The following is an 18,248-nucleotide window of genomic DNA, read 5'->3' as shown; positions in this document are numbered from 1 at the left end:
AAGATAAGGAATGAGATCTCTGGTTTCCAGCAGAAGAATCTAGAGAGCTTCAATGAGGCATGGGAGAGATTCAAGGACTACCAAGCTCAATGTCCTCATCATGGTTTCAGCAAGGAGAGCTTGCTTAGCACTTTCTACAGAGGAGTTCTCCCATCTTGCAGAAACAGGCTTGACACTGCTAGTAATGGTTTCTTCTTGGGTAGAACTGTGGAGGATGCAGAGGAACTGGTGGAGAACATGGCAAAGAGTGACTCAGTCTACAATGAGGAGTATGATAGAGCCAACAGAGGGGATGACCAGCAGACAAGGAGAGATATCAAGTCTTTGCAAGACAAGTTGGACTTGGTTCTTTCAAACCAATCCAAGAAGGAGCAGGTTAGCTTTGTTGGTGATCCTAGTCAAGAGGTTCCTCCTAAGGTGAATGAAGTTGATGGTTTGGAAGGGCAAGAAGAGCTTTGCTTCATCAACAACAATGGTACATGGTACAGAAAGGAGCCCAACTTTCAGTACAACAACTACCAGCAAAGACCTTATTCCAACAACCAACAAAGTGGTTACCAGCCTAGGAACAACCAACAAGGAAGCCATCAACCTCAGCAAAACCCTCCTCCTGGTTTCTCCAATAAAGGAAACCAGTCTACTCAAGCCCAAGGAAGTTCTTCTCAACCTAAGGCTCAAGACACAAGTGTGGAATCAATGTTCAAGCAACTACTTGAAGCTCAATCAAGAAATGAGAAGCAAATTGGTTATGAGTTGAAGAACATCCACTCAAAGATTGATGGGAGCTACAATGAGCTCAACAACAAGTTCAGAGCTTTGGAGAATCAGTTTGCCTCTATGAGTTCTAACTCCAATCGCCAACAAGGAACTCTTCCGGGAAAGCCTGAGCAGAACCCAAAGGAGACAATGAAAGCAATCACTCTAAGGAGTGGCAAAAAGTTGCCTTCAAGAGTTCTCACCAAGGATGATGAGAAACAAGGTGGGGAGGTGGCCATCAACATAGATGATGATGTGGTGATTGTAGATGAGAAGACCAATGATGAGATCTTGGAGAAGATAGTAGAAGCTAAGGGTAAAGGGAAAATTGGAGAAGAGAAGAAAACAGTGAAACACGGTGAAGTTGCTACTCCATCAAAAGAATCTTCTTTTATCCCTCCTCCTTATGAACCCAAGCTCCCATTTCCTGGAAGATTCAAGAGGCAACTGTTGGAGAAGTACAAGGCACTCTTTGAGAAACAAATGAGTGAAGTTCAGGTCACAATGCCTATCATTGATGCTTTCATGCTGGTTCCTCAATACAGCAAGTTCTTGAAAGATGCTGTAGCCGCAAAGAAGAAAGAAATGGAAGGCATGATGATCCTTACTCATGAGTGTAGTGCAATCATCCAGAGATTGAACATACCAAAGAAGCTAGAAGATCTAGGATGCTTCACACTCCCTTGTGCCATTGGTCCTATAGAGTTTGAGAAGTGTCTTTGCGATCTTGGGGCTAGTGTCAGTCTCATGCCTTTGTTAGTTGCGAAAAGACTTGGATTCACTCAGTACAAGAAGTGCAGACTTTCATTGGTATTGGCTGATCGATCAGTGAAGTTCCCTGTTGGTATCTTAGAAGATCTCCCAATGATGGTTGGAAATTGTGAGATTCCTACAGACTTTGTGGTGCTTGAGATGGATGAGGAGGCTAGAGACCCTTTGATCCTTGGTAGACCATTCTTAGCTACAGCAGGAGCTATAGTGAATGTAAAAGAAGGAAAGATTGATCTCCATCTGGGCAAAGGGCATGTTCTCCACTTTGACATCAAGGAGATGATGAAGAAGCCAACTGTGCAAAACCAAGCCTTCTACATAGAGGAAATGGAAGCTCTAGCTGATGAACTTCTTGAGGAGTTGGGACTAGAAGATTCTCTACAACATGCTTTGACCATAGACAAAAAGGTCCAAGTAGTAGAGAACCAGGAGAGTGCAGCCTATGGGAGAATGTTGGATGCGCGCAAGGGGTTTGTGGATAAGGAGCAGTATGAGGAGCTACCACAAGCATCTTCAGCTACTCAACAAGAGGACAGTCATCAAGATGACTGGAGTGAGCTCAAAGCCCCTAAGGTGGAGCTTAAACCCCTTCCCCATGGTGTAAGGTACGCCTTTCTTGGCCCTAATGAAACTTACCCTGTCATTGTGAGTAGTGAACTTACTGAACTTGAGCTATCTGAACTTTTAAATGCTCTTAAAAGATTTAGAAAAGCAATAGGGTACTCTCTTGATGACATCAAAGGGATATCACCTACTTTGTGCATGCATAGGATACATCTTGAGGATGAATCTATGACTTCTATAGAACATCAAAGAAGGTTGAATCCCAACTTGAAAGATGTTGTAAAGAAAGAGATTCTTAAACTCTTAGATGCTGGTGTGGTCTACCCTATCTCAGATAGTAAGTGGGTATCTCCTGTGCATGTAGTCCCAAAGAAAGGTTGTATCACTGTGGTTAAGAATGAGAAGGATGAATTAATACCAACTAGGACCATAACTGGTCATAGGATGTGTATTGATTACCGAAAACTTAATTCAGCCTCTAGAAAAGATCATTTTCCATTGCCATTCATTGATCAAATGCTTGAGAGGCTTGCAAATCATCCTTTTTATTGCTTTCTTGATGGGTATTCAGGGTTCTTCCAGATCCCCATACATCCCAATGATCAAGAGAAGACAACATTCACATGCCCCTATGGCACCTTCGCTTATCGAAGGATGCCATTTGGGTTATGTAATGCTCCAGCTACCTTTCAAAGGTGCATGATGTCTATCTTCTCTGACCTCATTGAGGATGTTGTGGAGGTGTTTATTGACGACTTCTCTGTCTACGGATCCTCGTTTTCTGCTTGTTTGTCAAATTTGTGCAGGGTCCTACAGAGATGTGAAGACACCAACCTTGTGCTGAACTGGGAGAAGTGCCACTTCATGGTTAAAGAAGGGATTGTGCTTGGGCACAAGATTTCAGAGAAAGGCATTGAGGTGGACAAAGCCAAGATTGAAGTGATGGTTAAGCTGCCTCCCCCAAAGACAGTAAAAGACATTAAAAGCTTTCTTGGTCATGCGGGGTTCTACAGAAGGTTCATCAAAGACTTTTCCATGATCTCTAGACCAATGACCAAGCTGCTGTGCAAAGAAGCTTCCTTTAGCTTTGATGTAGAGTGTCTTGAAGCCTTCAAGAAGCTGAAAGGCGAGCTAGTGAGTGCACCTATTGTCCAGCCACCAGATTGGAACCTCTCCTTTGAGATCATGTGTGATGCTAGTGACTACGCTGTTGGAGCAGTCTTGGGGCAGAAGAAAGACAAGAAGACACATGTGATCTACTATGCTAGTAGAACCCTTAATGATGCCCAAGTGAAGTACTCTACAACAGAGAAGGAGCTGTTAGCCATCGTCTTTGCCTTTGAGAAGTTCAGGAGCTACCTTGTGGGGTCTAAGGTGATTGTCTACACAGATCATGCAGCTTTGAGGCACCTCCTAGCCAAGAAAGATGCCAAGCCAAGACTGTTGAGATGGATTCTACTGCTTCAAGAGTTTGATCTTGAGATTAAAGACAGGCCTGGAGTTGAGAATGGTGTGGCTGATCACTTGTCTAGAATGAGAGTGGAGTGTGGTATCCCCATTGATGAAGGACTTCCAGAGGAACAGCTTATGGCTATTAGAGCAGTGGTTGCAGTTTGCGAGACCGGTAAGAAGATTGAGGAAGTCAAGGCAACAAATGAGAAGGAACCTTGGTATGCTGATTTTGTCAACTATCTTGTTACTGGGAAGGAGCCACTGGATCTTGAAGGCTATGCCAAGAAGAAGTTTTACAAGGAGTTGAAGAGGTACTATTGGGATGAGCCCTTTCTCTACATACTTTGCAAGGATCAACTCTATAGAAGGGTAGTGGCTGAAGAAGAAGTAGATGAGATCCTCACACACTGTCATGGATCATCATATGGAGGCCACTTTGCTACATTCAAGACAGTTGCTAAGGTGCTACAAGCTGGATTTTGGTGGCCACACATGTTCAAAGACACACAAGACTTTGTTTCCAAGTGTGATTCTTGCCAAAGGAGAGGAAACATCTCTAGGAGAAATGAGATGCCTCAAAATCCAATACTTGAGGTGGAAGTGTTTGATGTATGGGGAATAGACTTCATGGGCCCTTTTCCTTCCTCTTATGGCAACAAGTACATCCTTGTAGCTGTTGACTATGTATCTAAATGGGTTGAAGCAGTGGCAAGCCCTACAAATGACTCAAGAGTAGTAGTCAAGATGTCCAAAAGCATAATATTCCCAAGGTTTGGAGTCCCTAGAGTGGTTATAAGTGATGGAGGATCACATTTCATCAATAAGTTGTTTGAAGGTCTCCTAAGAAAGAAGGGTGTTAAGCACAAGGTTGCCACACCATATCATCCTCAGACTAGTGGGCAAGTGGAGCTTTCAAACAGGGAAATCAAAAGCATATTGGAGAAGGTTGTGGGTACTAAGAGGAAAGACTGGTCAGACAAGCTTGATGATGCACTTTGGGCTTATAGGACAGCATACAAGACTCCCTTAGGCACTACACCCTTCAACCTTGTCTATGGGAAGGCTTGTCATCTTCCAGTTGAGCTTGAGTATAAGGCAATGTGGGCTGTGAAGCTGTTGAACTTTGATATCAAGAGTGCCAAGGAGAAGAGACTGTTTCAGCTACATGAGCTTGATGAGATAAGGATGGATGCTTTTGAGAGCTCAAGGATCTACAAAGAAAAGACCAAAGCCTTTCATGATAAGAGCATCTTGAAGAGAGAGTTTAAGGCTGGAGATCAAGTTCTTCTCTACAATTCTAGGCTGAAATTGTTTCCCGGAAAGCTAAGATCAAAATGGTCCGGACCTTTCAAGATCAAGGAAGTAAGGCCATATGGAGCAATTGTGCTATGGGATAAGAATGGAGGAAATTGCACAGTCAATGGACAAAGAGTGAAGCCATACATGGCTACTACACCAGAGGAAGATGGAATGTCAGTTCCACTTTCTGATCCTACCCCAGCTTAGTCCCAAGGGAAGCAAAGTCAAGCTAGAGACTTAAAACAAGCTCACTTGGGAGGAAGTCCCATGTTTATCCTTGTGCATATTTTTTAAATTTTATTTTTAGTATCTAGTATTGCTTTTGGGGATTTTTTCTGTGTGTTTTCAGGTCATCAGGTCCCAGATGAGAAACTGAGTCAACAAACGAGATGTTTGGAGGTTCACAAGAGTTCACAACGGCCACGAGGAACAGTTTCATCAAGCCGCTGCGACCTGATTCGATGAAAAAAAAAAAAAAAAAAAATTGTTAAGTGTCGCAGCGGCTTCTTGGAGCGGTTTCGCCTAGCCGCTGGGTAAAACCAGTGCTCCCTGCCCGACTTCGAGTTGTTGCAGCGGCTTGGTGTCGAGGTGGACCGCTGGGACGACGCGCATCGGGTTCTTGCAGCGGTTACTCCATACCGCTGTGACCTGAACCGACGCGTACCGACTCTGATTCCCGGTTCAATTCAATTGAACCGAGCTCAATCGACCAAAACCGGACCCGAACCACACCTTCTTCTTCCCTAAGTCGTGACTCTCTCTCTCCTCTGCCCCATTCTCACGTGAACAAGAGAAACCATTCTCTCTCAAGTATCAACACTCATAACTCTCTCAATTCTCATTCGTTTTTGCTGATTCCGGTTGCTAAATCCGTGATTTTGCTTCATCTTTCCATTTCTCCACTCTTGTTTCGCAGAAACAAGCTAAGGTATCGCGATTTAAACACTTGAAATTCGTTGGTGAAAATTTCCAACTTTTTCACAGTTGATGCATTGTTGATTCCGTGCCTAAAGCTTGTTGATTATGCCTCTATTAGCTTGTTTGAGAAGTGGGTTGATGAATTTCATGATAAATTTGCTTAATTTGAGAATTTGAGAATTAGGGTTCTTGGTGTTCTTGAGATTTCGAAAATTTTGGGGATTTTGGTTGTTGTTACTGTGATTGATAACACTGAAGTGTTCTAAGGTTGCTGCTAGTTTATCCTTTCATTTAAATCACATTTGCCTTTGATAAATTGTGCAAAGAAGAGTAGTTTTTAAAATGTGATTTTCTAAATGAAAGCTTTCTCCTCTTACTACTTAGAGCTTGAGTTTATTCTTGTCTAGCACTTGAAATGAAAAAGATTGCTTAGTTAAGATTGCCTTGAGTTAATTGATCATTCTTTTTAGAAGCTATCTTTGCTCTTGCAAGTTTCTTTTTGCATTGTTCTTATATGATCTCAAGTGTTTGATTTCAGGTAGTAATGGCGAGAACTAAAGCAGCAGCGCGGAAACCAAACCCAAATAGATCAGAGTCTGATTTCTTCCAAGCTGTGGAAACTTCATCTCAAGCTGTGGGAACTTCTTCTCAAGCTATGGAAGCTTCATCTCAAGCTGTGGTAACTTCTTCTCAAGCTGGAACAAGAGCAAACCCACCAAGAGCAGGCAGGCCCCAGCCTCCAACTCAAGTCTACCGACGAAAACCTGTTCCACAGAAGAAGGAAAAGACACCCACTGAACAGGCAGCAATTGAAGCTGAGATTGAGGAAATGATAGAAGAAGGTCTTAGAGCTGAAACTGAAGATGAGGAAGAAGCACCAGCTCCAACCCCTGCCACAGTCAAGAAGGGACAGAGAGTACCGCCAGCCACCAGAAACCATTCTCCAGCACAGCTCTACGAGCGCCTTTCTGAGGATGTTGAATGGCGAGCTATGAAATTTCCAGATCGGGAGACTCTTGAGACGCTTGGACTGTATCAGGATGTGAGACAGATTCTTCAGAACATGGGCATGGAGTCACTGCTTAGTATGAGCTACGGGGTTCATGAGGAGCTTTCTTGTCAGTTCTTGTCTTCATTCGTTGCTACCTACCATCGCCCGGAACATAAAACTGATGGATATGGGCGCATTTCCTTCACAATACATAGGAAGACCTACAAGGTCGGGTTCAAGAAGCTGAGCTCTATTTTCGGATTTCCAGACAGACCTTCACCCTTCACACCTAATAGATCAGCGATTGTTAAAGAGATATGGAATGAGATCTCCGGGAAAGATCGTGTGGCTGGGGAGGATAAGAGCACAGATATCTCAAACCCTGCAGTGAGATTGACCCATAAGGTCCTTACTCACACCTTCTACTCGCGTAGTGAACCTGGCGGGGCAAATGACGAAGAGCTTAAGCTTCTTGCTCTAGGACTCCTTCCCATACTTGAAGATAAACTGATAGACACCACTCCTGAAGATTTTGAGGATATGGGAATAGTGGGATTGTTGATGAAGAGATTCACTTATTACAAAGAGTGGGTTTGGACTACTAAGATTGCAAAACCGAAGCTGTTCATCGGGAGCTTCATTACCCCTATCTTGGAAGCAGTGGGTATTCGCTTGGGAACTCCGGATCAAGCTCCAGCCTCAATGGACATCCCCTACTTGCAGAGGACTCAATTTCTCACAGGAAAAGACGGCAACCGGTTTGCTTTTCCCTTCTGGTCACGCGATTTTGACCCTGTGCCGTTACACATCTTCCTTCCATGTGAGAGGGAGACAACTCTAGCTGATCCTCAGCATGTAGAATTCACTCCTCCAGAGCATGAGCTTGTTCCCTCTGATTTTGGTGAATTTGAGAAAATCACCAGACCTCGCAAAAAGAGAGCCAGGGCTAGTGCTTCTCAGTCTACTCGTCCTAGTGATGCTGATGATGAAGGGCCGATCACACCAGGACCTAAGTATGGGACAGAGCGGTACTACTTTGCGCCTTATCGCGGTCTCACAACGAGTGTTGCATTGCGCCATTCTCTCTCTCAGAATGCTAAGCTACAAAGATGGAACAAGATGCAGGATAGGACCATTTACAAGCTCAAGGAGTCGGTCAAAGTGCTTAAAAGACAGATGAAGAAGGTCACTTCAATGCTAGCTCGGACAGCAATCGGCTCAGGCTGCCGAAGGGATGATATTATGACAGAAGCTGGCCCTTCAACCCTCCCTAGACCCTCCTTCTATGATTCTAGGTCAGCAACCCCTGCACCAGCACGTTCTCCAGACCATGAGCTTCGTAGAAGGCGCAGAAATCCATCTCCACCAGCTCGTGTCTCCTCCAACGAGTCTCCTTCTGTTGCCACTGCTGATGACTGGGACACTGAGGACACCTCCTTCTATCCTTAGTCAGGTATCTTCTCACCTCACCATTGTACATACCAGTTTTTCTTTTGCATTTAATTTCTCTTTTGGGTATCTCTTTCAACTTACTAACACAGAGACTGTGTGAACTAAGTTTGGGGGAGGTACCAAGTTTCTGATCTTGTTTGCTTTGTTGATTTTGCATTGAGTCTTGCATTGTTCATACTTATTTGCATAGAAAACACAAAAAAAAAAAAAAAAAAATTTGAAAAACACAAAAACAAGCATGTAGCTGCATTTGCATCTTTATGATTGAGTCTAGAACATGCTTATCTGCATAAAAAAAAAATGCAATAGGAGTCTAAAAGCATGCATGTAGGTTGCATTCATTTGCATAGGGAGCAATGATTTAAAAGGCCTTGTAAAGAGCACTTGTCTAGCACTCAAAGTGACACCCTAGTTAAGCATATCAAGTAGCTTAAGCATCTCTTTAAAACCTTGCACGTTTCGAGCCTTGAAAACTCTTCTTGAAACTTGTATGCTTGCTTGCCATTGACATTGTTCTGAAAACCAGCTCCGAACTGAACTTAGGCTTAAATGAACTTAATTTCTCTCGCTTATGGGCACTTGCATACTTGATCATGGATCTCATACACATTTGGGTTATCTTATTCCATTCATTATCCTTTGTTAACCCAAATGGAACTCTCTACCCCTAAACCCTTAGCCATTCTTTGAGGCCAACATTGATTTGCTTGAGTGAGGCCTTCTTTTTGATAGCTTGTCATGTGCAAAATCTTGAGAGTATTGGGAGCGACATATATTTGTTCTCATCTCTTGCTAGCATAGGATCCTCATTTGAGTTAGCATCTAGGATGGTTAGTGGGTTTGTTTATTTTAAAGTTTGTTATCTTGGGTTGGGGAGAAAAGAAAGATGAGAAAGATGATCAAAAAGTTGAGAAAAGAAGCCACTAAGGATCAAAAATAAGAAATCTCTAGATTTAGTCTATTTGAACCTTCCCCCAATATAAAGAAAACAAAAAAAAAAGAAAAAAAAAAGAAAAAAAAAATGATGAATCAATAAGATGGTGGGAAGGTAGATAGAGCTAAGAGTTGTGGAAAGTTAATAAAAAGATCCTTAGATGGTTAAGTTAAAGAGTTCATGAGGTGAGTGTGATAAAGTGGGTTACTTTGGGTATTGGGATGAATGTGAATAGGGGTGAAGCTTGTTATATCACTTAGGAAAGGGTAGAATGATGAGAATGGATCTATGTATGCATAAATTGCTCCTGGTCTTAGATAAATTTTGCATAATGATCAAGCTCCTTGTTCTTGAGTGATTGCCACTTTGAAATGATTTATTTGAGCCATTGTTTTCATTCACTTTAGACCATTTGTTTACCCAGCCAAATGATTGAGATCATGTGCCCATTTGTGAGAATCCACCTTGTGTATGTGTGTGTGAATCAATGTGAGAGCTGGTAGAAAGACTTGTTGGTTGATGAGTATTGCATCTTGTGTAAAGGCATAAGAGTATCTTGATAGGCCTAGAGAAGCTAGAGTGTAGTAAGAGAGTTGTTCATGCTATTTGCTATGTTTCTTTTTTTTTTTTTTTTTTTTTGAATTAATGTTAAATTCATTCAAGAAAAAACGTTTGTATACTAGATGCTACTTGAGCTTAGAGTTTTTTATGAGATTGAAATGGAACTAAGATAATAAAAACCAGAGTTCAACGAACTGAGAACCATGTTTCCATGGCTTTTGTGTGTTTGCACACTCCCGCAAGACGTAAGCTAGTGATCCTGTTTCTTACGGCCTTGTCCACTCCTTTGATAATAGTTGCAGGACTATTTGATTTTTCTCCATGCTTTCTGCCATTCCTCTCCTTCCAAATAGCAGACAGAGTGGACTGAAAAACATATCTGATCAGGAACAGACGGGTTGAGCTTGCCTGGCCTGTTAGAGTCTTGATGATCTCTTCCCATTCGTTCGTGTATTGCCGGGACAGTAGTTTGTGGGTTAGATTCTTCCAAACTTCTTCTGAGAAAGTGCATTTGTAGAAAAGGTGGTTGCGAGTTTCTAACGGTTCGGGACAGAGACAGCAGGCTGTAGTAGCAGCTGTGTTCCAGCTTAGCATCTTGTCACCCGTAGGGAGCCTGTTCTGAACTGCAATCCAAGCCATGAAGGAGAAGCGAGGCGTATTGTAGGGAAACCAAATACCTTTGCACCAGTCTACCTTTACTTGCTCGACACGGATGAGCTTCCATGTCTCTTTTGAGCTAAAGTTTGTGTTGTAGTTGTTTTCCCCTGTTTTCCACAAGTGCACGTCCTCGTTATGATTCAGTCCTTGCAGTCGCAGAGCCGTGATCTCGTCTTCTATTGCGTTGAAAATCTCTTCCCGATGCTTCCTTCTGCGGTGATGACGCAGTGCCTTTTCCACTGTGTCGTTTAGCTTGATGCCCAGATTTATCATCCCTCTGCCATTTGTTCTGTCTATTAGTCTGCCCAGAGCCGACCATTGATCAAACCAGAATGACGTCGATGCTATGTTTCTTTAGGATGTCAAGTTGAGTGTTTTTGGTGTCTTTTGGCTATGAGCTCCCATCTTCAAACCTCTTCTCCAAATAAGTTCTTGAAAGTTTACTTGTGGACAAGTAAAGGACAAGTTTGGGGGAGTTGATATCTTGTGTTTTTAATAGATTTTATCATTCATTTATCATGCATTTTGATCATCTAGGATAGCATTTAGACTTGTTTAGTTTGCATTGCATTGAAATTGTTCTTATCAGGTGATGGAGATGCCAAATGGTGACTTTGGAGCAATTGGAGGTGGATTGGAGGCAAGATTGGTGTTTTTCGAGTTCATGGTGTGATGACCAAATGTCCCAGCGGCTTCATGTGACAGGCAGCGGCATTTTGACCTTGCAGGAAGCCGATGCACATCACCCAGCGGCCTAGCGTCACCCAGCGGCCTGGCGTCCTGACGAGAAGCCGGTGCAGAAGTTCTGCTGAAAATTCTAAGTGTTGGAGCGGCCTTTGGTGCAGCGGCTTCACCAAACCGCTGGAGAAAATCGACCCTCCCTGCCCGACTTCGAGATGTTGCAGCGGCTTGGTGAACGTGACGAGAAGCCGGTGTGCATATCCCAGCGGGTTTCTGCACCCCTCAACGGCTTTTTGTCAGCGCCAAAAGGCAGTTGCGACCATTTTCATAGTTAGCATTTGAGAGTTGATCAGACTTGTTTTTACTCTTTTATCCTTATGTTTCTAGCTACTATAAATACTTTGTAGACCTAATCTTTGTAAGCATCTTAATTTCTCCTAAGAAACACAAACCATTTTGGTGAAAGCTCTTTCCTTTAATCAAATCATCATCTTGTTCTTGTGTTTTTGAGTGATTTTAAGTTCCTTTCTTCCTTTCTTTACATGATTAAGCTTAAATCTCTCATGAGTTTAAGAGGAATCATGGTGATTAGTGAGTAGTCCACTTTTGGATTCATGGGTTAGGGAGACTAAGGGTGATTAAGCTAGATCTAAGGTGTTTAGGTATAGATCTTTCTATTTCCTTGCTTGTAGAGTGTTCTTAATGCATCTTTTGAGTTGGCCTCTCAAAAGTTGAGCTTTAGACATTTCCCACCCACAAGGTGTTTGATGAAATGTCTGAGCCAACTCTCCTAAGCTTTTAACACACTTTGCCAAAGAGATTTGTTGTTAAAGGTGTTAAGATGGCTAGTAGACTTGATTTTAATGATTGCTTTTATGACATTCAACCAAAGAGATTTGATGCTTGAGTCATCTTAGCAAATGAGCATCCATCTAGAGATAGAGTTTGTTTAGGATTGTGTCTAGGCCTAAGGTTAATAGATTGATTGAAAGCTGCCACCTTTAGTTCAAAACTTGATCACCCAAGGTCTAATCCCTTATCCCATGAGTTCTCCCATCTCATAATCAAAGAAAGGTTATTGTTTTATTGCATTTCAGTATTGCTCTAGTTTAAAACTCGTTTCACTTTTGGTTTGCACTTAGATTAAGCATGGATTTGTATTCTCAGTGCATTGAAATCACCTAGGATTGGTTCGACATCTCATATACTACTGCATTTGATAGGGACCTTGAAAAGTTATGTTATCATCGCTCTAAAAGGTTTAGCTAGGATATTCGCGAGGACCGGATGATGATCCGGACCCAATAGACACAAGTAGTTGACTGAAGATTAAGAGAACTTTTCATGCCAATTTTCATTTCCTAAATCACGATCAACGCGACATCTCACAATACTTTATTACGATCTCAGATTCAGAGGATGAAGAAGAGATAGTTTGTTACAAAATGAAGATATTTTCATTAAGTGTTAACGGTCAGCTATACAACGTTTACATACAAGTATAAGACTAAACCGAACTAAACCAATTCTCAATTAAATACAATGAACCAGCGAAAGGAAACCGGTCCAATTATTCTATAATCCAATAGTCCCCCTCAAGATGAGCTGTGTATGTTGATCATGCTCATCTTGGAAATGAGATGCTGAAACTGATGAGGAAATAGAGGTTTAGTGAGAATATCGGCTACTTGATCCACTGTCCGTACATGGAGAGTTCGAAGAAGACCTTTCTCAAGCTTCTCTCGAACTGTATGGCAATCCAATTCAATATGTTTGGTCCGCTCGTGAAAAACAGGATTGGTGGCAATGTATATAGCTGCAGTACTGTCAGAATAAAGCACCGGAATAGACACACGAGTGATGCGTAAGTCACGAAGTAACTGAGATAGCCACATCATCTCACATGTAGCTAAGGCCAATGCTCTGTATTCAGCTTCTGCTGAAGATCTTGAGATAGTTGGTTGCTTCTTAGATCGCCAAGATATCAGAGAAGAACCGATGAACAGTCGTGGAACGACAACTATCTTGACAGGAGCCCAATCAGCATCTGCAAACCCCTTAAGAGTGAGATCTTCTGCAGCAGAGTAATATAAACCACGTCCAATTGTGCCTTTGATGTACTCCAGAACTTTATATACAGCTCGCAAGTGAGGCAATCTCGGAGCAGAAGAATACTGACACAATTTGTTCACAGCAAACGTTATATCTGGATGTGTGATGGTAAGATACATCAAGCGACCAACTAAACGACGATAACGTTCAGGAGTATCAAGAAGTTCACCATCTGTCTTGGAAAGTTTGAGATTAGGTACCATTGGGACTGAAGAAGGATGGCAAGATAACATATCTTCTGATGTCAAGAGCTCCAAAGCATACTTTTTTGGCAAAGAGAGATGCCATCAGTACTACGAGCAATCTCCAAACCCAAAAAATACTTCAACGCTCCAAGATCTCGCAGCTTAAAACACTTCTTTAGATCATTTGTTAACTGTATTGCTTCATCAAGTGTGGTGCTGGCAATGATAATATCATCGACATAAACCAAAACAACCACAAACTCATTCTTCAAACTCTTGATGAACATAGTATGATCTCCATGACATTTCTGAAATCACATCATCATCAATGATTCAGGAAATTTCCTAAACCACTGTCTTGAGGCTTGTTTCAAACCATAAATGGATTTCTTGAGCCTCAAGATAGCGTTTTGAGGAAGAGAGTCCCCCTGTTTCACAAGTCTCTCTGCTTAACCATCTGGAAACTTCATATATATTTCTTCTTCCAAATCTCCATTAAGAAATGCATTAGATATATCGAGCTGTTGCAAAATCCAACATTTAAAAGCCGAGATTTTCAACAAAAGCTTGATAGTGACCATCTTCGCCACAGGAGAAAATGTCTCATTGAAGTCCAAACCCTCCTTTTGTGTATACCCTTTGGCAACACAACATACCTTTCGTCTCTCCAAAGTTCCATTAGCATTAAACTTCAATGAATATAATAGTCTGCAACCTACTGCTTTCTTCCCTTTCGGTAAACTCGTAACTTCCCATGTCTTTGTAGCTTCCATAGCATCAAATTCCAAATCAGTAGCATCACACCATTCCTTATCTCTCTGAGCCTCAGTATAACATTGTGGGATGGGTATTTTGGTGATGGCATTTATGTAAGCGTTATGAGAAGGTGAAAGTTTAGAGTATGATAAGAAATATGATATAGGATGAGTGTCAGTAGGAGTGACAGCATAACAATGATAGTCTTATAGGTGAGTTGGGACTTTCTTGACTCGGGTTTTAGAAATTTCTGATGGAGGAAGAGGAGTGGAATGAGAAGGAGATAGAGATAGAGATTTATGAGTGACTGAGGGCTCAGAGTTCTTCGATGTGAGCCAATCTGGAATCTTAAACAGAGTATCCTTCTTCAACGGAAATAAGTCTTCATGAAATACCACATTCCGAGAGATAAAAATCATGTTACTTTCCAAATCCATCAACTTGTATCCCTTATATCCAGAAGGATAACCCAAAAAGATCATGCTTTTGAGCGAGGTAGAAACTTGTGTCGCTGCTTAGGTGATGTAGAACCATAGCAGAGACAACCAAATGTCTTCAGTTGAGAATAAACCGGTTTGGTATCTGTGAGAATCTCATGAGGAGTCTTGTTCTATAGAAGCTTAGAGGGTGTTCTGTTTATCAAGAAAACCACTGTAAGGACACAGTCTCCCCAAAGAGAAAGAGGTACATGAGATTGAAACAGCAACGACCGAGCAACATTAAGTATGTGTTGATGCTTCCTTTCCACTACTGAGTTCTGCTCTGGAGTTTCAGGGCATGAATGATAAGTAGTAATACCCTTCTCTTGGTAAAACTGATCGAACCGCAACTCTTTAGCATTATCAGACCGAACTTGTTTGACTTTTACTCCATATCTAGTCTCAACTTGTGTGATGAACTTCGGAAAGATTCTGATAACTTCATCTTTGGTTCGTAGTAGATAAATCCATGTTGCTCTTGAATGATCATCCATAATAGTTAAGAAATAACGATACCCATCAATAGTCTCAACTGAGAAGGGACCTCAAATATCAATATGTAATAGCTCAAAATTTTCTTTACAAATATTGTTGTGAGATATGTAAGTCAACTTCTTCTGTTTAGCTAGATGACAAGTATGGCAATAAGAGGTGCCTTTATTCTTCATCTTGGCAGTGCCTAGAACTCTAGAGATCGTGTCAAGCTTTGTGTAAGATGGGTGACCGAGCCTCTGATGCCAAGTTCCAATATCTACCAACGCATGAACTGAGATAGGAGATGCTGGAGAATCCAAGACATAGAGGTTCCCGACTTTTCTACCCTGACCAATCGTCAACACTAGGGCTGGGCAAAAAATCCGAACCCGAAAAACTGAACCGAACCCGATCCGAAAAAGTAGCACCGAATCCGAACCGAAATTGATTAAATATCCGAACGGGTTCAAAATTTCGGTATTTAAAGAACCGAAACCGAACCCGATCCGAACTGAAATATTTTGGGTACCCCAATGTATCCAAAATAAATTTATATACTTAAATATATACATTATTTTTAAATATAATGTATATTAAAAATATTTAAAATATATAAGATACCTTTAGTTTTTCCAAAATACTCGGAAAATATATGCAAATAGTCAAAAGTAAATGTTTAAAATAGCTAAAGTATACTGAAAACACCAAAATATTTAAATATCTATTGATTCTTTATCCAAATATTCAAAGAAAACCAATTTATATATTAAATTAAGGTATTTTGACATATATGTTATGAAAATTTGTATGTAATATATTATCTTTCTTATAGATTTTGAAAATTTAAAGTATATAATGAATTTTGAAAATTTAAAAACATTTTAAATGGGTTATCCGAACCCGAACCGAACCCGCAAAGATCCGAACCGAACCCGAACCAAAATTTAGAAATATCCGAATGGGGCTGAAATCTTTGACCCCGAAAACCCAAAACCCGAGTGGACTGAACCGAAACCCGAATGGGTACCCGAACGCCCAGCCCTAGTCAACACCTTGGTAGGATCCTGGATAGTGCAAGAAGAAGGATCAAATATCACAGAGGAGCCAATGTCATCAGTTAACGAGCTTATACTGAGAAGATTCAATCGAAACTCTAGAATGAAGAGCACATTATGAAGAAGAATGTGCTCATTCAAACGTATAGAGCCTACTCCACTGACTTTAATAGTGGAACCAGTAGGGAGATTCACAGAGCTCATAGGAGAAGAGTCAATAGAGTGAAATAGATTCTTATCATGTGCAACATGATGTGTTGCTGCAGAATCTATTACCCATATTTGACTAGAGAGACGATGTTGAGATACCATTAGTATTCCAACAAAGTTATACGTCAGAGGAGAGAAAAAACACCCGAAGTAGATGCAATATTTTCTTGTGGAGTAGCTGTTGAAGGAGACTGCAACTGAGAGCTAAACAACGCAATGAACTGTTGAATTTGATCTTTACTGAGGTTCCCAATCATATTTTCTACTGTGTGAGGTTGCACAGTATTCGGAGCAGAGTTTGATTGAGAAACTTGAGCTGCAATCTTCGGAGTTTGAGTTTTCTCTTGAGGTTTGTACTTAGAAACAAAGCCTGGTGGGAAACCATGCTTCTTGTAACACCGCTCAGCAATGTGTCCCACACGCTTGCTGAAAGAACAGATGGGACGACCTTTGTTGGGGCCATTCTGGACATAGGAAATGGTCTGATCAGTTAAGAGAGGTGGCGTTTCCGAGACTTGAAACGTAGCCTGAGTTGGAACAATGGTTGAGAAACCTCTCTGACTGTCATCTTGATCCAGAATATTATAGATTTCCACCAACGAAGGGAGCGCTTTCTTCATGATGATTTGGCGTCTGATAACAGCATATGATTCATTGAGGCCAGCAAGAAACTTGACAATCTTTGCACGCTCTGCTTTCAGTTGATTCAAAGCTGCATTACCACAAACACAAGGTTGAAGTGGCTCATCAGAGCTTTCCAAAGTGTCCCATAAGGTCTTCAACTTAGTGTAGTAATCAGATAAAGACATAGAGCCTTGACGGAGATCCTGAATCTCTTGAGTGAGGTTAAACGTCCGTGGAAGATTCGTCATGTGGAAACGGCCATGAAGATCTCTCCATATATCTGTGGCATCATTCAAACGGAGAATACTACGATAGATCTGTTAAGAAACCGAGTTTAGGATCCACGATTTTACCATACTGTTGCATCTAGATCACATACGAAAAGTAGGATCTGAGATATCAGGACGAGTCAATGATCCATCAATAAATCCTATTTTGTTCTTCGCATCTAACGCAATACGCATAGCAGCATTCCAATCATCATAGTTAGATCCTTCTAAATGAATAGAGATGAGTTGCAAACCGGGATGATCAGCGTTATGCATATAGAGAGGAGATTGAGTTGGATCTGTCGAGTTCGGTACGGGAAATGGTGGAGGAGCTCCGATCGGAGGAGTTGCAACGATCGGAGGAGAAGGCGGAGGAGAGTCGTCATCTGAACCGGTCCGAGAGGAGATCCGAGCTGGATTGCGAGCTGAGCTTGTAGAAGCTCTCGTACGAGCATATTTTCGAGTGATTTTCTTCATCGCAACCATCGGTGAGGAGGATTCGTCGATAGGTTGATCGGAGAAGTCGAGATCGGACGGCGAATCACGCGGAAGAAGAGCTCGATGGCTCTGATACCATATTATGATCTCAGATTCAGAGGATGAAGAAGAGATAGTTTGTTACAAAATGAAGATATTTTCATTAAGTGTTAACGGTCAGCTATACAATGTTTATATACAAGTATAAGATTAAACCGAACTAAAGCAATTCTCAATTAAATACAATGAACCAACGAAAGGAAACCGGTCCAATTATTCTATAATCCAATATACTTCTTCCTCTTTCACCAACCCATGACAATTGATTATCTAAACAAAGGAGTTTTAGCATCCCATAATCGTTCATATTTATATTTTATATAAAAAAACATATCTGTTTAAACTCCGTTTAGGCATAGCACATAAATTTAAACTCCGTTTAGGCATCTGCTTTATGCTTTAGAAATTTATCCGCTTTATGCGCTAGAAATTTATCTGCCACATAACGAGCGTCAACGCATTTTAGAACATTGATCTTCAGTTTCTTTGTTTCCAAATTTAAAGATGGTGA

The 18,248-nt window shown here is 41.4% G+C and overlaps 2 protein-coding genes and 1 non-coding gene across 3 annotated transcripts; 1 reads left to right on the top strand and 2 right to left on the bottom strand.

The window, feature by feature from the left end:
* Nucleotides 1-107, bottom strand: LOC130508935 (small nucleolar RNA R71). The gene has a single exon (XR_008943119.1). It is a non-coding gene; the product is annotated as a small nucleolar RNA R71 (small nucleolar RNA).
* A 730-nt stretch (nt 108-837) lies between these two features.
* Nucleotides 838-5,049, top strand: LOC130508525 (uncharacterized). The gene is made up of 3 exons (XM_057004084.1): nt 838-3,693; nt 3,754-3,930; nt 4,435-5,049. The coding sequence occupies exons 1-3, from the start codon at nt 838-840 to the stop codon at nt 5,047-5,049; spliced, it is 3,648 nt and encodes a 1,215-aa protein (XP_056860064.1).
* Nucleotides 5,050-9,884: 4,835 nt separating this feature from the next.
* LOC108808437 (uncharacterized) lies at nt 9,885-10,628 on the bottom strand. Its single transcript, XM_018580585.2, has one exon. It carries the CDS (start codon nt 10,626-10,628, stop codon nt 9,885-9,887), a length of 744 nt encoding a protein of 247 aa, XP_018436087.2.
* Nucleotides 10,629-18,248: the final 7,620 nt, after the last annotated feature.

This window comes from Raphanus sativus, chromosome 2 (genome assembly GCF_000801105.2).
Source record: "Raphanus sativus cultivar WK10039 chromosome 2, ASM80110v3, whole genome shotgun sequence".
Taxonomy (NCBI): domain Eukaryota; kingdom Viridiplantae; phylum Streptophyta; class Magnoliopsida; order Brassicales; family Brassicaceae; genus Raphanus; species Raphanus sativus.
Note: the sequence above shows the minus strand (reverse complement) of the source record. Positions and strands in the feature narration are given on the sequence as shown.